Genomic DNA, 16,628 nt, shown 5'->3' on the forward strand with positions numbered 1-16,628 from the left:
AAAGATAAGGGAGTCTTCACAAAAGAATTCATTTTACAAAAGGCCTCACCATGAGCTTTAATTAAATGGCAAATGCCAGATATTTAAGGCAGAATCAAATGTAAATTTACACAGCTCTCCAGGAAAATATGGCATAGAAACGATATTAAATTTGTCTTAAACACTCTGGGTGAATTCAACCAGTAGCATTTTTTTTTTTTTAATTAGAAATTCGGCCAGGCATGGTGGCTCACACCTATAATCCCAACACTTTGGGAGGCCGAGGTGGGTGGATCACTTGAAGTCGGGAGTTTGAGACCAGCCTGACCAACATGGGGAAACCCCATCTCTACTAAAAATACAAAAATTAGCCAAGCATAGTGGTGCACACCTGTAATCCCAGCTTCTTGGGAGGCTGAGGTGGGAGGATTGCTTGAACCTGGGAGGTGGAGGTTGCAGTGAGCTGAGGTCGCGCCACTGCACTCCAGCCGAGGCAACAGAGCACGACTCCACCTCAAAGAAAAAAAAAAAAAAAAGAAAGAAAGAAAAGAAAATTCAAAATATACTGAATCAATATAAAATCAGGGTAGATGTCATTAAACATCATATGTATAAGCCATGGAGGTGCAAGTGTTCAAATATATATTAAACACATGACGCTTATTTAAGAAAATATGTATTTATTAAATGATATAAGTTGGATCTAATTTCAAAATAGATTTCTGTCAAATCTAAAGTATTTTCTGTATCTTCAAAAGCACAAGGCTCTTGTACATACATGGCATACACCAAAAACAAAGGTACTTGGGGAAAAAAAACCATTAATTCTCCAGGAAAAGGACTGAAGCTATCTTTCAATTTAATGAAATATGTGAATACAGATTCCCCTCCAAAAGGTAGAATTATTTCAAATGTGAAACCTGTATACAAAATTATTAAATTACTACATTTAGGAGTGATAAGGAATTCTACAAGTTACTTTTCTTTCAAAACACAGCCTAAGTTTTCTTCCTCTTTACTATCACCAAATTATTAATTGACTGATGCCTACATCAGTGGTTCTTAACTAGGGCCCATTATGCCTTCCAGGTCATATCTGGCAACCTCTGAAGACATTTTTATTGGTCTCAACTGGTGGCAGAGATGTCTGCTACTAGTATCTAATGGGAGAGGTCAGGGGTGCTAATTATCATGTAACGCACAGTACTGCCCCCACAACAAATAATTATTTTGGCTAAAGGGTCAACAATGACAAAGTTGAGAAATCCTGGTCTACGTGAAAAACATGTCATTAGCATGCTTAACTTAATAGTATTCACTGTATCAAAGAAAAAAGATCTTACAGAAAGAACCTACCTGTACCACGGATAAACAAAGTTTTCCAACACTAATTCAAGAACCTGCATAAACAATTATTTTTTAAAGAAAAATAAAATTAATTAGTTTTTGGAAAATAAATGGTACTATTTGGTAATATGTAACACTATCAAGAAACAATTTTATTATCACAAATAGTGACAGTAGGCCGGGAGCAGTGGCTCACACCTGTAATCCCAGCACTTTGGGAGGTCAAGGCAGGTGGATGGCTTGAGCTCACGAGTTTGAGACCAGCCTGGGTAACATGATGAAACCCTTTATCTACAAAAAACACAACAATAAGCTGGGTGTAGTGGCATGTACCTGTAGTCCCAGCTATTTGGGGGGGCTGAGGCAGGAGTATCGCTTGAGCCTGAGAGGCAGAGGTTATAGTGAGCCAAGATGTTGCCACTGCACACCAGCCTGGGCGACAGAGTGAGACTCTGTCTCAAAAAAACAAAAAACAAATAATGACAGTAATATAATACTTTCACATGACAAAATGTGTATTTCAACCTTATGTGAATGAGGATCAAAGAAAACATATGAGAAAACACTTGGAAAATCATAAAAATTCCACAAATAGGAGAAGTTATTATTAGAATGACATACACATATTTCTAAATATTCCCATAATCAAACAAAAAGTTAAATAAATTGTTTCTGACTCTGAAGCTTAACTGAACCAAAAACGTGCTATGGAAAGAAGAAACAGAGCAAGTTAGTCCTTTCCATTCCTAACTTTGTAAGTCATTATTTTCAGAATACAGTGAAGAAATAAGCAGCTAAGATTTATGTAAGGGGTCAAAATTAGGTGTTAGTGGTTACCTCTGAAGGGAGTATAGTGGCTAGAGGGGAACACAAAGGGGAGTTCTGGGATGCTGGTAATGTTTTGTTTCCTGATCTGAATGCTGGTTACACAGATATGTTCGCTTTGCGAAAATTTTACCTGTACACTCAAATCAGTACATAAGTTATTTAAGTGAAAAAGTAACAAAACAAAATAAAACAAACCCTGGGTGTTAAATCTTCCATTTCTTGGATTTGGGTGTGGCAGTATGTCATAATTTTTACAAGGAGTTGCAACATTGGGCAGTAACTTACAAATGCAGTAGGGAGGGAACAAAACGACATATCTAATCTAATGCTTCCAAAATTAGATCATATATTTTCTCTGGCAGCAATAACAAAGGTTGTGAATTCTCTAGTTTAAATATTAAGGGAACAATAATTTAGATGTTTTAGTACAAAAACTAAGCATTGTTTATATGTGTTGGGAAATGAAAATACATATAAACAGGGATAACAATGAATAGGACAGAGAGAACAGACTAGAACGAGTTATCGTTAAACATTTGTTCTTCATTTCCCACATCCAGCCAATCACCAAGTCCTACTGATTTTATATCCTAAGTAGTGCTTTTCTTTTTTTTTTTTTTTTGAAGTGGAGTTTCGCTCTTGTTGCCCAGGCTGGAGTGCAACAGCACAATCTTGGCTCACCTCAACCTCCGCCTCCAGGGTTCAAGCAATTCTGCCTCAGCCTCCCGAGTAGCTGGGATTATAGGCATGTGCCACCACGACTGGCTAATTTTGCATTTTTACTAGAGATGGGGTTTCTCCATGTTGGTCAGGCTGGTCTCGAACTCCCGACCTTAGGTGATCTGCCCACCTTGGCCTCCCAAAGTGCTGGGATTACAGGCGTGAGCCAACACGCCCGGCTGGTACTCATTTTCTTACCCCTTATATTGCATCAATGGCCTCTCAACTCCCTGCCTCCAAGCTCACTCCCCTCCATCCTAAATAGAGTTGCCAAAGTAACCTAAAACATACATTTGACCACATCATCCTCTTGCATGAAATCCTCAATATATCAAACCTGAATATATGAAAATAAGAAAGGTATAAATTGCACTGATTTTGAAGGGGACCTGCTGGCATGCAGCAGCTACATCACTTCCTTTTCACTCCCAGTATACCCTATAAGTCACATCTGAAAATTCAAGAAAATCACTGACTTCCAGAATCAATTAATCTAAGCTCCATCAGCATAGCCCTTAAAGTCATTTGATAGGTCTCATTTCTAAAGGACCATATAAAATCCTGATTAAGAACTTAACCAGACCTGAGTTTTTTATTGAGTTCTATAATCAACCAAATATGAAACTTGAGAAAATTATTAAAATTCTAAATTTCATTTACCTTTGGTAAAATTATCAATACTAGTACCCACTTCATAGGTTATATGTAGATTACATGAAATAAAGAATGAGCTTAGCACAATGCCTAACATACAGTAAGTAAATCATTAAATATTAGCTACTAGAATATTGTTTCCTCATTGCCCACATCCTCCCTCACATTTTACTCTCCAGTTTGCTGAACATCCCACCTTGTTTCAAGCCTCTCTTTCCTTTTGAAAGCTCTACTCAAATCCTGAAATACCCTTTCACACACTATTAGTCTGGCAAACCTCTAGTTCTCCGATCTGATTGCCCTCTCAATAGTTATGAACTTCTCCTCTATACTAATTCTATATACCTTAATTTTTTTCCATTATTGCCTGCATTAAATTATATTGTGATTACCTGTTTATATGCCTGCCTCCACTTCTAGACTAAAGTTCCTGGTAGAAAGGGACCATATCTTCACTTTTAATCACTACGGCCTAGCCCAGTTCCTACCTATAAGATATCAAAATATGTTTTTAAATGTGACAGCTAATATTTACTGAGCACCAGTATGTGCCAGGTACTGGACCAAGGGTTTTATACAAGTCCTTTCATTTTTATGAATGAATGACATGTCAAAGACACAAATAATACTCTTGTTAGAAGTTTTCTTCAACAGACCTCAACTTCGCACTCTCCAACAGAAATATAACGTAAATCACCCATTAATTTTAAATTTTCTAGTAGCTACATTTTTTACAACGTAAAAAGAAACAGGTGAAATTAATTTTATATTTTATTTAACCCAACACATCCAAAATATTATCATTTCAACATGTAATCAATATAAAAAATGAGATACTTGTCCAGGCGCAGTGGCTGACTCCCATACTACCAACACTTTGGGAGGTCGAGGCAGGTGGATCACAAGGCCAGGAGTTCGAGACCAGCCTGGCCAATATGGTGAAACCCTGTCTCTACTAAAAATACAAAAATTAGCTGGGCGTGGTGGTGTGTGCTTGTAGTCCCAGCTACTTGGGAGGCTGAGGCAAGAGAATCGTTTTAACTCGAGAGGCGGAGGTTGCAGTGACGCAAGATTATGCCACTGCACCCCAGCCTGGTTGACAGAGCGAGATTCCGTCTCAAAAAAAAAAGAAACTTTACATTCCTTTTTTCTGAGTCTTTTCTTACTAAGTCTTCTTACGAAATCTTCAAAATCCACTATTTTATACACAGAACACATGTCAACCTGGACTAGCACATTTCAAGTGTTTATTAATACTTAACACGTGGCTAGGAGCTACCATATTAGACAGAAGTCTTAAATCAGAGTATCTTGAAGATGAAAAAGGCCTTAGAGGCCCGGCACAGTGGCTCACGCCTGTAAATCCAGCACTTTGGGAGGCCGACGTGGGTGGATCACAAGGTCAGGAGATCGAGACCACATCCTGGCTAACACATGAAACCCCGTCTCTACTAAAAAGACAAAAGAAAAAAAATTAGCCAGGCGTGGTGGTGCATGCCTGTAGTCCCAGCTACTCGGGAGGCTGAGGCAGGAGAATCACTTGAACCCGGGAGGCAGAGGTTGCAGTGAGGTGAGATCGTGCCACTGCACTCCGGCCTGGGTGGCAGAGCAAGACTCCATCTCAAAAAAAAAAAAAGGCCTTAGAGAAGCAAAGAAAAAAATGCCAAATTTTAATGGGTTTTTATGCAGGATACAAAATGGGATAATGAACAATTAAGCGGGATTCAGATGCTATTCTTCAACTAAGTAGCATCCAATTTGATTTAATACACTTTGATCAGCTACCAACAATACACGTGACCTGATACTTGGTGCTAGGAACAAATGAGACTCCATTCCTTGCCTTCAAGGACTTGAGTGTTTTGTCAAATCCACTGAGAAGACAAGTCTTTAAAACAACTAAAACATGTTACCAAAAAGATACATATAAAATCTGACTGTAACAAAGATAAGAGAACATGCTTTCCATTCCTGTATTATGCAGAAATACTGAAAAATATCCCATTCCCTACTCTACTCTTCAGTTAGTGTCAAAACTGGGGTCATAATTCAGTAAGATATATATCGATTTGCTCTTGCAGTCCAGGGTTCCTTTTGGAATTACAAAATGATATTTCTGCTGCGCTATCATAAAGATGACTGTTTTCATCTTTATGACTGTTTCAGGTAAACCAGTGCTTTCCTTAGCTGAAAATGTCTAAATTAAACATGAGATTCAAAAACATTTCTAGCTTACTACTCAAGTTGTTTAGTCTGCAATAACCAACTGCCTAACTCATAACTGATTTAAGTGACATGTATTAAGATGCTCCATAATTAAATTTTTTGATAAAAAATTCTGGAAAATTTTTCCACAGGCATTTAACATTCTCTGTTAATAATATTAATTGAATCAGTTACCTCTGAGAGAGATGCATCAACCTTGGAAGAAATTTTCAGGTCTAGCCATGGCTGGTAGTTTTCAAGTAGCAAAGAAGGCCTAAAGAAAAATTATACAACTAAATCACTTGAAATCCAAATGTAATTAGAAGGATCAACAAATAAAAAAAATTTAACTTACCTATGTCGTTTACATTTCACTTTACCACAAACAGCACAGCTATGACCTTGAGGAAATAATTCCTGAAGTCCTAACTGCTAAAAAAGGAAAATGAGAGGTGGTGGGGAGATCCATCTTTACATATCATCTTTATTTAAAAGAATCAACTTTTCAGAAGTTTTTAAAATCAATGTATAAACTCAAAGAACATTTTTTGTCTACTTTAACAGTGAAACCTTTCTTTGTAATACATAACACTGGCTAAACTAAACCATCAGAGAAAAAAATACCAGATGAAATGCCTTATAATACCTAAGCCAAATTTCTAAGCTTAAAGTTAAAATCAATTGTTATGATCACTTAAAAAAAATTCAGTCTATATTTGAAAGTGATAACTTGGCCAGGCACAGTGGCTCACACCTATAATCCTAGCACCCTGGGAGACCGAGGTGGGTGGATGGCTTGAGCCCAGGAGTTTGAGGCCAGCCTGGGAAACATGGTAAAACCCTATCTCTACAAAAAAAATTCAAAAATTAGACAGGTGTGGTGACACATGCCTATAGTCCCAGCTACCCAGGAGGCTGAGGTGGGAGGATCACCTGAGCTCAGGAGTTTGAGGCTGCAGTAAGCCGTGATCCTGCCACTGCACTCTAGCCTGTGCAACTCTAGCCTGTCTCAAAAAAAGGAAGAAAAAAGAAAATGACACTCTACTGCAAAGGCACAATAAGAAAAAACTATTTTCTCTTTCTCCAAAATCTTGAATTCAATGACAAAGGTACGAGGTAACTACTACAGTTCCTGATCAAATATGGGGCACCACTTTCAGTTGTGTTTCCTCTGAGTAGAAATACCAACAAACCCGAGACAAGATACTACATCAACTTAAAGAATTATTAAGACTTAAAGATATCCCACTAGGCCAGGCGCAATGACTCATGCCTGTAATCCTAACACTTTGGTAGGCCGAGGCAAGTAGATCACCTGAGGTCAGGAGTTCGAGACCAGCCTGGCCAACACGGCGAAACCCCGTCTCTACTAAAAATACAAAAATTAGCTGGGCTTGGTGGCGTGTGCCTGTAATCCCAGTTACATGGAAGGCTGAGGCAGAAGAATCACTTGAACCTGGGAGGCAGAGGTTGCAGTGAACCAAAATGGCGCCACCGCACTCCAGCCTGGGTGACAGAGCAAGACTCCATGTCAAAAAAAAAAGGAAAAGGAAAAGATATCCCACTAAACCCTAATCTACAGACCAGAATCTTGCTTTACAGAGATAGATTCACCACATTACCACCCTTCATTAAATTTCAGAAATAAATTACTTTGGTTATACAAACTGCCTAATTATATCTCTGTTTCTACGAAGCACACAAACATTTAAGAATTTAATAGGATTAGATCACTTAACCCAGAATTTCCTGAGTCTGTGCCTCAGAATCAGCTGGAAAGCTTCTAACAAGTACTGATTACAAGGCTCTAACCCAGAACTATTCAATCAAAATCTGGTAGTACACCCCAGGAATCTGTATTTTTTAATCCCCCAGGAGATCTACTGTACAACCAGTTTTGGGAACCTCTGATTTAATTTATTGTCCTCATGGTTAATAGAGGACACCCTAAAATTGTGGATTCCAACTTTCTGAAACTTTTGTACCATATTTTCTTTTTATAGCTCCTCTAAGAGAATTGTATACCTTAAAAGCATACACAGATACAAATCTTATTTTGAAAATTTTCTAATAGACTTCCATTATTAAATAAAATTAGATGGATTTTTTTAAATCACTGCTTTTAGCACAGTACCAAAAAAAAAAAAAAAAAAAAAAGAAGAAATTGAAAGAAAACAAATTTTGTAAATTAAAAAAATACACTGCTTTAGCAGGCTTTCAAATAATAAACAGCTTAGGCTCATACACATTGATTCTTAACAATAAGAACACATAATTTTACCTTGGGTTTGTATTTTATTGTGAAGAATATATTTGGTAAGAGAGAATCGGGTCCTAGTGAGCAGTAGAATGTGACAACTCCAGCAACAAATGACCAGAAGATCATTAAAATATGAATATACCTTAAAAATAAATGAAAATAATTATTAGAACCAAATAAAATGCCTAATTCTAAGTTACTGCTTCACTGATTTAACAAGCATTCATTAAGCACCTACAATATCAGATTGAAGCAATTTTTCCAATTATGATTAATTTTTTGTAATGTATTAAACACAAGAATCATAAGATGTATGCTATCAAATACATATTTCATTTAAAGGATAAGGAAGCATAAATGATCAATATTTCATAATTGGTACCTATGTTTAACTAGTCTATACTACATTCTTCCAGAATACCTTCTGATGATATTGTAGTATTCATATCCCAACAAAATTCTGATTATTTTTCACTACATAAAAAAAATTTTACTAAGTACCTATTTTGTTATAGACAGAGGTAGGCCCTGGGAATACAGCAAGGAACTGCACTGCATAGTCTCTACCTGCATGGAAAACACTGTCTAGTCATGGTGATGCGTAGGTAAAAATAAGCACAATACTATGTGATCACACATGTGATATTACGACAGAAAGTCTGTGTGATATGGGAATACCACAGGCTGATTAACCCAAATTTGAAAACAACAGAAAAGTTTTATCAGAGAAAGCAATGTCTACAGAAAAACTTAAAGGGTAAGTAGGAACAAATAAACAGAAGAGGATAGGATAGAGGTATGGGAGACTGGAGAAGAGGCACGAGAATTCATGCTTGAGAGAAACACATGGGCTTAGGTCTGTGTGAGCATACTTCCAAGGAAGAAGGCCTTAAGATGAATCTAAAAGCAAAAGCAGAAGCCAAATAATATAGTGTCATATAATGGGCAATGTGTGTCTTAATACAGGTAGTCCTCACATTGCACAGTTCTGCTTTGCAAAAATTTCAGATACCATGATTGTGCTAAATAACACCAATCTCCCACAACACAGTTCAAATGCCAATGACCACAGTATTATTTATTAACTGTGAGTAATTGTATAAAGTACAAACTCTGCTAACTCATCAGTCCACAAATCACTATATAAATAACAGATGTGCATGATGATCAGGGACCAATCACATCAGTTCTGTCAGTGACTGGTCACTCACTGCACATTGTTGTTCTTCAGTGCATGCACAGACAGGAAACCATGGAGTTGTGTTACCTCCTTGTCTCCCAATAATAAATCTGCAACACATTTTACAAACATGGCCTTTGGCCCACAAATATTAAAGAGAAACAAAGAAATGAACAGTGATAATGCAAGAAGTAAAATTCAAATCAAATGTAAATGAAGTTACAGAAGAAATAGCTGACTGTGGGAATGATGACAATGCTGCTGTTCAACAGATTCTATGCAGCCAGAGAAAGGTAGTGAACTTATTGACATCAATGAGAAGAGTGGTTCTGGCACAAGGATGAAAATGTCCCAGAAGAAGTGACACCAGCAAAGGAACTTTTGGAGATTTCACAACATTGGATAAAACACTGAAAGTTGATCCAAACTTAGGAGTATGGTAATTCACCTATGCATGAAAAAGATATTCGCTCCATATCCCATGTTATCGGATGAGAAGAGGACAAACACTGTTTAAGTTACTCTTAATATATTTTCACAAAGAAAGAAAACACTTTAATTCTCAATGTTTCTAATGTTTAAAATTACAGTGTACTACTCACTTTACTATTTTTATTTCCCTATACTATTATAACTGACAATGAGAGTTTTCAATGTCTTGACAAAATTTTTTAAAACTCAGTCATAATTTTCCCATTGACTGAAACCATTTTGCACAGTTTCTGCTTGCACAATCATTTTTACAGACCCTCACTACCAGACAAAGCAGGGACTGCCCGTATTATCTTACAAGAAAATGCACTGTAGGGATCTAATAATTTGTAGACTCAGTAGAGACTACAATCCCTTCTGCAAAGTGTTCTTTCTTTACACTCTATTCATGAAGTTCAAATGGGAATAAGAGTTTTTATCTCCTTAAGAGTCTATCTCCCTCACTCAAGACTGGATTAAGAATAGGCAAAACGACAACAACAACAAAATAAGCCAATCATAGCATCTTCTTCCCTACCTACAGCTGACTGGTTCAGGGACGGACACCATCTGAGACAACCTAGTGAGTAACAGGCATTTGAAACACAGTAAATTGCATGAACTGACAGAGTAAACTGCATGAACTGGGGTCCAACCAGTCTCGTTCATCTCATGATAGTAGAAATGTGAAGCTGTAATAAAACTGACAGCCTATGCTTTGTCACTTAAAGGAAAGAGGAGTGACAACAGAATGATGCCAGAATTCAGAGAGGAGGAGAAAAAGGAAGGGGAAGAAAGTATTGGCAGTATTCCAAATCCTGCTTCCATGTGTTTCTGGGGCCCAGCTACACTCCAGTTATTTCTGCACTTACAAAACCTTCCAAGGCTTGCCCTTTGTTAAGCCTAGTGTGAGCTGAGTTTCTGTTATCTACTATCAAGAGTCCTGAGTAATACCTATGAGACAATGAAGAGATTTAAGAAGATTTTAAAGAATTTTCAAGAGTTTTCAGAAGGATATCATTAGATTAAATAATAGGAAGACCATTCTGGATGAAATATGGAGAATGCCCTAGACTGGAAACACACAGCCTAGTTAGAAAACTGTTGCAGTAATCTACGAGCCAGTGATGGCCTAAACTAGGGAAGAGACTTAGAGATCTTAAAAAGTGAATTATTTTGTGAGACACTGGGAGGAAAAATTAAGAGGATTAAGTAATTGATTAGATGTGAGCAGAAGGAGCCAGGTACAGTAGCTCATACCTGTAATCCTAACACTCTGGGAGGCCAAGGCAGGCAGATCACTTGAGGTCAGGAGTTTGAGACCAGCCTGGCCAACATGGTGAAACCCCATCTCTACTAAAAATAAAAATTAGCTGGGCATGGTGGCGCATGCCTGTAATCCCAGCTACTAGGGAAGGTGAGGCAGGAGAATCGCTTGAACCTGGGAGGTGGAGGCTGCAGTAAGCCGAGATTGGGCCACTGCACTCCGGCTGGGTGACAGAGCAAGACTCCGTCTAAATAAATAAATAAATAAATAAAAGCAGAAAAGAAAAATAAAAAATCAGTTCTCTTTGGGCATGTTAAGTGTCAGGTATTTTAAAACATGCTACACAGAAATGTTCCACAAGCACCTAAATATTGGGTAGTCTCAATCTCTGGAGAGAATATGGGTTAAGGATAAAGGTTTAGAAATTATCAACATAAATATCACTGAAGCCATAGGAATAAATGACATGACCCAGGGAGAATCTACAGAGTTAAAAAAGAAATGAGCATAAGATATTTAAGAACTAGGCAGAGGAAAAGAAATCTATAAAGGAATCAAGTAATTAGAAGAGTTGGAAAGAAAACCAAGGGTCAAGTCATAAAAACTGGCAAGGTCAAAAACAAACAAACAAACAGAAAAAAAAAAAAACTACAGAAATGAAGTGGACAACATGACCAAATGTTTGTAAAATAAAAATTGAGAGGTGTCCATTAGTTTTTACAATAAAAGAGGCACTGATTAACTAGGCAAAAACAATTTTAGAATGGCAAAGGGCTACAACGGATTGAGGAGTGAGATGGAGGTGAGGAAGTGGGATTGGTAAATGTAGATAATTCTCTTTCTAAATAAAAGAAGAGCTAACACAGTAACTGGAGGGGGACAGTAAGTTAAGGTTTTTGGTTAAAAACCTGATCACATTTAAATGGCGATATAGGAGAAAAGGAGACAAGAGGGAAAGAAGTAGAAAAAAAGAAATAATGCGTAAATACTATCTTACAGAAGGTAGAAGTTGTTAGGATTCAGAATCTAAATGGAAGAACAGTTATAAATGAGAGAAATGTCTCTTTCCCAACACCGCACAGGATGCATAGAAGGATGAATATGCAGTTACATTTGTAGATTTGGTAACAAGAAAGCCATATAATGGCTTTCATATAAAACAGGAGATCCTGAGAGTAAATGACAAAGGTAGCATGACAGAGAGTAAATAACAAAGGTTCTAGAAGACTGGGGAAATTCTGACACAGTTGCCACAGAGAAGGGAAGAGGGGGGTATCCTGGGGAACTGCTGGACATTACTGAGGCTGAAGACAATGAACTTTTCAGTTGTGGGATCTTTTCCAGCAGCATTCAGTTTTCAGAATATGAATCTAAAAAAAGCAAACAGCATCACTGATCCCAGATTTGGATTCTGACAGGCGAGTAGAATGGAAAGGATGGAGTTAAGGATACTAGAAATAGACTGCATGAAGTGACTGATGGACCAAGCTATCTGTCTTAAGCTAGACTGGCTCTAAACTGCATCAGAAAGTAACTAACAACAGAAGAGGGACAACATACAGAAAGAAAGCAGAGTCAGGAGATTGAAATGTCAAGAAGCAGGGACAGTGTGACTGACTAAATGAAAGAAGTTGACACTGGTGATTAAGTGACATATTTGATTCTTAAGATTTCAGAGGTAGCCAGGCGCAGTGGCTCACGCCTGTAATCCTAGCACTTTGGAAGACCAAGGCGGGCGGATCACCTGAGCTCAGGGGTTCGAGACCAGCCTGGCCAACATGGTGAAACCACGTCTCTACTAAAAGTACAAAAAAATTAGCCGGGCATGATGGTGTGTGCCTGTAATCCCAGCTACTCAGGAGGCTGAGGCAGAAGAATCATTTGAACCCGGCAGGCAGAAGTTGCAGTGAGCCGAAATCAAGCCACTATACTCCAGCCTGGGCGACAGAATGGGACTCCGTCTAAAAAAAAAAAAAAGATTTCAGAGGTAAACAGCTGGCATGCCACATACCTACGGATGGCCTGGCCATCATCACCCAAGTGACCAACCCCAAAGAGGACAAGAGCCAGGTGCCGGGCATGGGCAAGAAAAATACCTGTTCACTACAGAGATAACTGAAATGACAGCCAAGCAAAAAGCAAAAAAAGTAAACAAAAGGACCATAAGGAGAGAGACAGGCAGAACAAGATAGCCAAATAGAAGGCTCTCATCATCCTCCCTACAGGAATACCAAATTTAATAACTAGCTAAACAAAAAAACACCTTCATAAGAATCAAAAACCAGGTGACTGATCACAGTACATGATTTTAACTTCATATTGCTGAAAGAGGCATGGAAGAGGGTAGCAAAGGCAACCCTGAAATTGCCAATACCCCTTCTCCAGCCCCCAGAAATGGCCACATGGCAAAGGAAAGCACACAGCTTGAAAGAAGGACAACACAGTGATTGTGAGAATTTGCACTGAAACTCAGTGCTGCCAACACCAGGAAGAACTTAGCTGATGCCCAGAAAGGGGTCATTTACACATGTCCTGGCCAGAAGGCAACCGCTTATCCCAATAGTCCAAACCTGAGTTTCAGCAATCCTTGACACCACAGGTTCAAGTGCTCTGAGTTCTTAAATAAACTTGAAAGGTCTTAAGTAAACTTGAAAGGCAGTCTAGGCCACAAGGACTGTAACGCCTAGGCAAGTCCTACTACTGTGCTGGGGCTCAAAGCCAGTGGACTTGGAGGGCATGTAAACTAGTGAGACATCAGCCAAGGCAGCTAAGGGAAGGCTTGTGAAACCCCTCTCCAAGTCCCAGGCAGTGCAGCTTGCAGGTCCGAAAGAGACCCTTTCCCACTGCTTGAGGAGAGGAGAGGGGAAAGTAAAGATAACTCTGTCTTTCAACTTGGATATCATCTCAGAGACAGGAAGACAGGGAACTGGGCAGAGTAATGAGGCCCTCATTCCAGGCCCTAGCTCCCAGACATTTCTAGACACACCCTGGGCCAGAAGGAAACTGACTGCCTTTAAAGGAAGGACCCAACCTGGCAGGATTCATCGTCTGCTGACTAAAGAGACTTTGGACTCTGAATAAAACAGCAGCAGTAACCAGGTAGTCACACAGTAGGTCTTGGGTAAGACTGAGATATGCCGGCCTCAGGTGTGTCTAGCACATTCACTGCTCTGATGGCTACAAAGGAGACTTCTTCTGCTTCAAAAAAGCAGAAGAAAGGGTAAAGGGGATGTCATCTTGCAGCTCAGGTACTGGCTTGGCCAGTGAGGTAGAGGACCAAGAGGGCTTTTGGGGTCCCCAATTCCAGGCCTTGGCTCTTAGATGCCATTTCTAGACCTACCCTGGGCCAAAGGGGAGTCCATTGCCCAGAAAGGTGAGTTGCAGGCCTGGTACCATTCACCACAAGCTGACTAAGGAGGCCTTGGGCTTAAGTAAACATTGACAGCAGTAGTTAGATTGATAGAGTCTAGCAGCACTCCCATGGGCTTATGGTGGTAGTTGACATGGGGAGAGACTCTTTTGCCTGGGGAAAAGGAAGAGTGGTAAGGATTTTGTATTGTGGTATAGGTGCCAGCTCAGCCACGGTAGAATAAAACACCAGGTAGATTTCTAAGGTTTCCAATTCCTGGTCCTGGCTCCTGGATGGCATCTCTGGAACCTCCCCATATCCAGGGGAACTTGCCACCCTGAAGGGAAGGACACAAGCCTGGCTGGCTTCACCACCTGCTGATTATAGAGCCCTAACATAGTCAGTAGCCAGATAGTGGTTACAGTGGGCCTTGGATGAGACACAGCGCCTGTGCTGGCTTCAGGTCTGACTCAGCACACTCCTACTCCTGGTGGCCAAAGGGTTACTTGTGTCACTCCTCCCCCAGCTCCAGGCAGCTCAGCACAGAGAGAGACTCCATTTGATTGGAGGAAAGTGGGAGAAGAGAACAGGAGACTCTACCTGGTAATCCAGAGTACTCTTCCAGATCTTATCCAAGACCACCAAGGAGGTACCTCTGTGAGTCTGCATGAACCACAGCGTTACTAGGCTTGCAGTACCCCTTAATGCAAATATGGCTGCATTGACCAAAAATGTAGATGATACCCAAATCCCTTCAAATACCAGGAAAGGCTTCCCAAGGACAGGATACAAACAAGCCCAGAATGCAATCACTACAATAAATAACTCTTCAATACCCAGACACTGAAAAACATCCACAAGCATCAAGACCATGCGGGGAAACATGGCCCACCAAACAAACTAAATAAAGCACGAGGGACCAATCCTGGAGAAACAAAGATATGTGACCTTTTAGATGGAGAATTCAAAATAGCTGTATTAAGGAAACTCAAAGAAATTCAAGATAACACAGAGAAGGAATAAAGAATCCTATCAGATAAATTTAACAAAGAAATTGAAATAATTAGAAGAATTAAGCAGAAATTCTGGAGTTCGAAAACACAACTGACATATAGAAGATTGCATGAGAGTCTCTTAATAGTAGAAGTGATCAAGTAGTAGAAAGAATTACTAAGCTTGAAGACAGGCTATTTGAAAATACACAGAAAAGACAAAAGAACAAAATAACAAAACACATCTAAAAGATTGAAAAAATAGCCTTGAAAGGGCAAATCTAAGAGTTACTGGCCTTAAAGAGGAGGCAGAGAGACAGATCAGGGTAGAATGTTTATTCAAAGGGATAATAACAGAGAACATCCCAAACCTAGAGAAAGGTATCAATGTTCAAGTACAAGAAGATTAGGAACACCAAGCAGATTTAACCTAAGGAAGACTACCTGAAGAAATGTAATAATTAAACTCCCAAAGGTCAAGGATAAAGAAAGGATCCTAAAAGCACCAAGAAAAACTAAACAAATGACATACAATGGAGCTCCAATGCATCTGGCACCAGATTTTTCAGTGGAAACCTTACAGGTCAAGAGAGACATATGACATAAAGCGCATGACATATTTAAAGTGCTGAAGGAAAAAAACTTTCACCCTAGAATAGTATATCCAGCAAAAATACCCTTCAAACATGAAGGAGAAATAAGGACTTTCCCAGGCAAACAAAAGCTGAGGGATTTCATGAACACCAGACCTACTCTACAAGAAATGTTAAAGGTAGTTCTTCAATCTGAAAGAAAAAGGAAAAACCCTATATTCATCAGACATAAAGAACACTGAAAACCATAACTGAAGGAGATAGAGACACACACACAAAAAACCTTCAAAAAAAGAGCAATGGATCCAGGAGCTGGTTTTTTTTTTTTTTAAAGATTAACAAAATAGACCACTAGCCAGACTAATAAAGAAGAGAGAGAAGAATCAAATAGACACAATAAAAAATGATAAAGGGGATATCACCACTGATCTCACAAAAACACAAACTACTATCAGAGAATACTATAAATACCTCTACTGAAATAAACTAGAAAATCTAGAAGAAATGGATAAATTCCTGGACATCCTCCCAAGACTAAACCAGGAAGCTGAATCCCTGAATAGGCCAATAACAAGTTCTGAAATTGAGGCAGTAATTAATAGCCTATCAACCAAAAAAAGCCCTGGACCAGATGGATTCACAGCCAAATTCTACCAAAGGTACAAAGAGGAGCTGGTACCATTCCTTCTGAAACTATTCCAAACAACAGAAAAAGAGGAACTCCTCCCAAACTCATTTTATGAGTCCAGCATCATCCTGACACTAAAACCTGGCAGAGACACA

The 16,628-nt window shown here is 39.0% G+C and overlaps 1 protein-coding gene across 33 annotated transcripts in view; it reads right to left on the bottom strand.

The window, feature by feature from the left end:
• SNX14 (sorting nexin 14) overlaps positions 1-16,628 on the bottom strand; it is a 102,297-nt gene that overhangs the window by 63,515 nt on the left and 22,154 nt on the right. For 11 of the 33 annotated variants that reach the window (XM_054556832.2, XM_054556830.2, XM_024247875.3 and 8 more), the window contains 4 exon segments: positions 8,015-8,135; positions 6,089-6,165; positions 5,929-6,007; positions 1,336-1,379 (listed from right to left, as the gene is read on the bottom strand). In XM_054556832.2, coding sequence (XP_054412807.1) covers positions 1,336-1,379; positions 5,929-6,007; positions 6,089-6,165; positions 8,015-8,135 — 321 coding nt within the window. 33 annotated transcript variants of the gene reach the window in all.

The sequence above is a fragment of the Pongo abelii genome, chromosome 5, assembly GCF_028885655.2.
Source record: "Pongo abelii isolate AG06213 chromosome 5, NHGRI_mPonAbe1-v2.0_pri, whole genome shotgun sequence".
NCBI lineage: Eukaryota > Metazoa > Chordata > Mammalia > Primates > Hominidae > Pongo > Pongo abelii.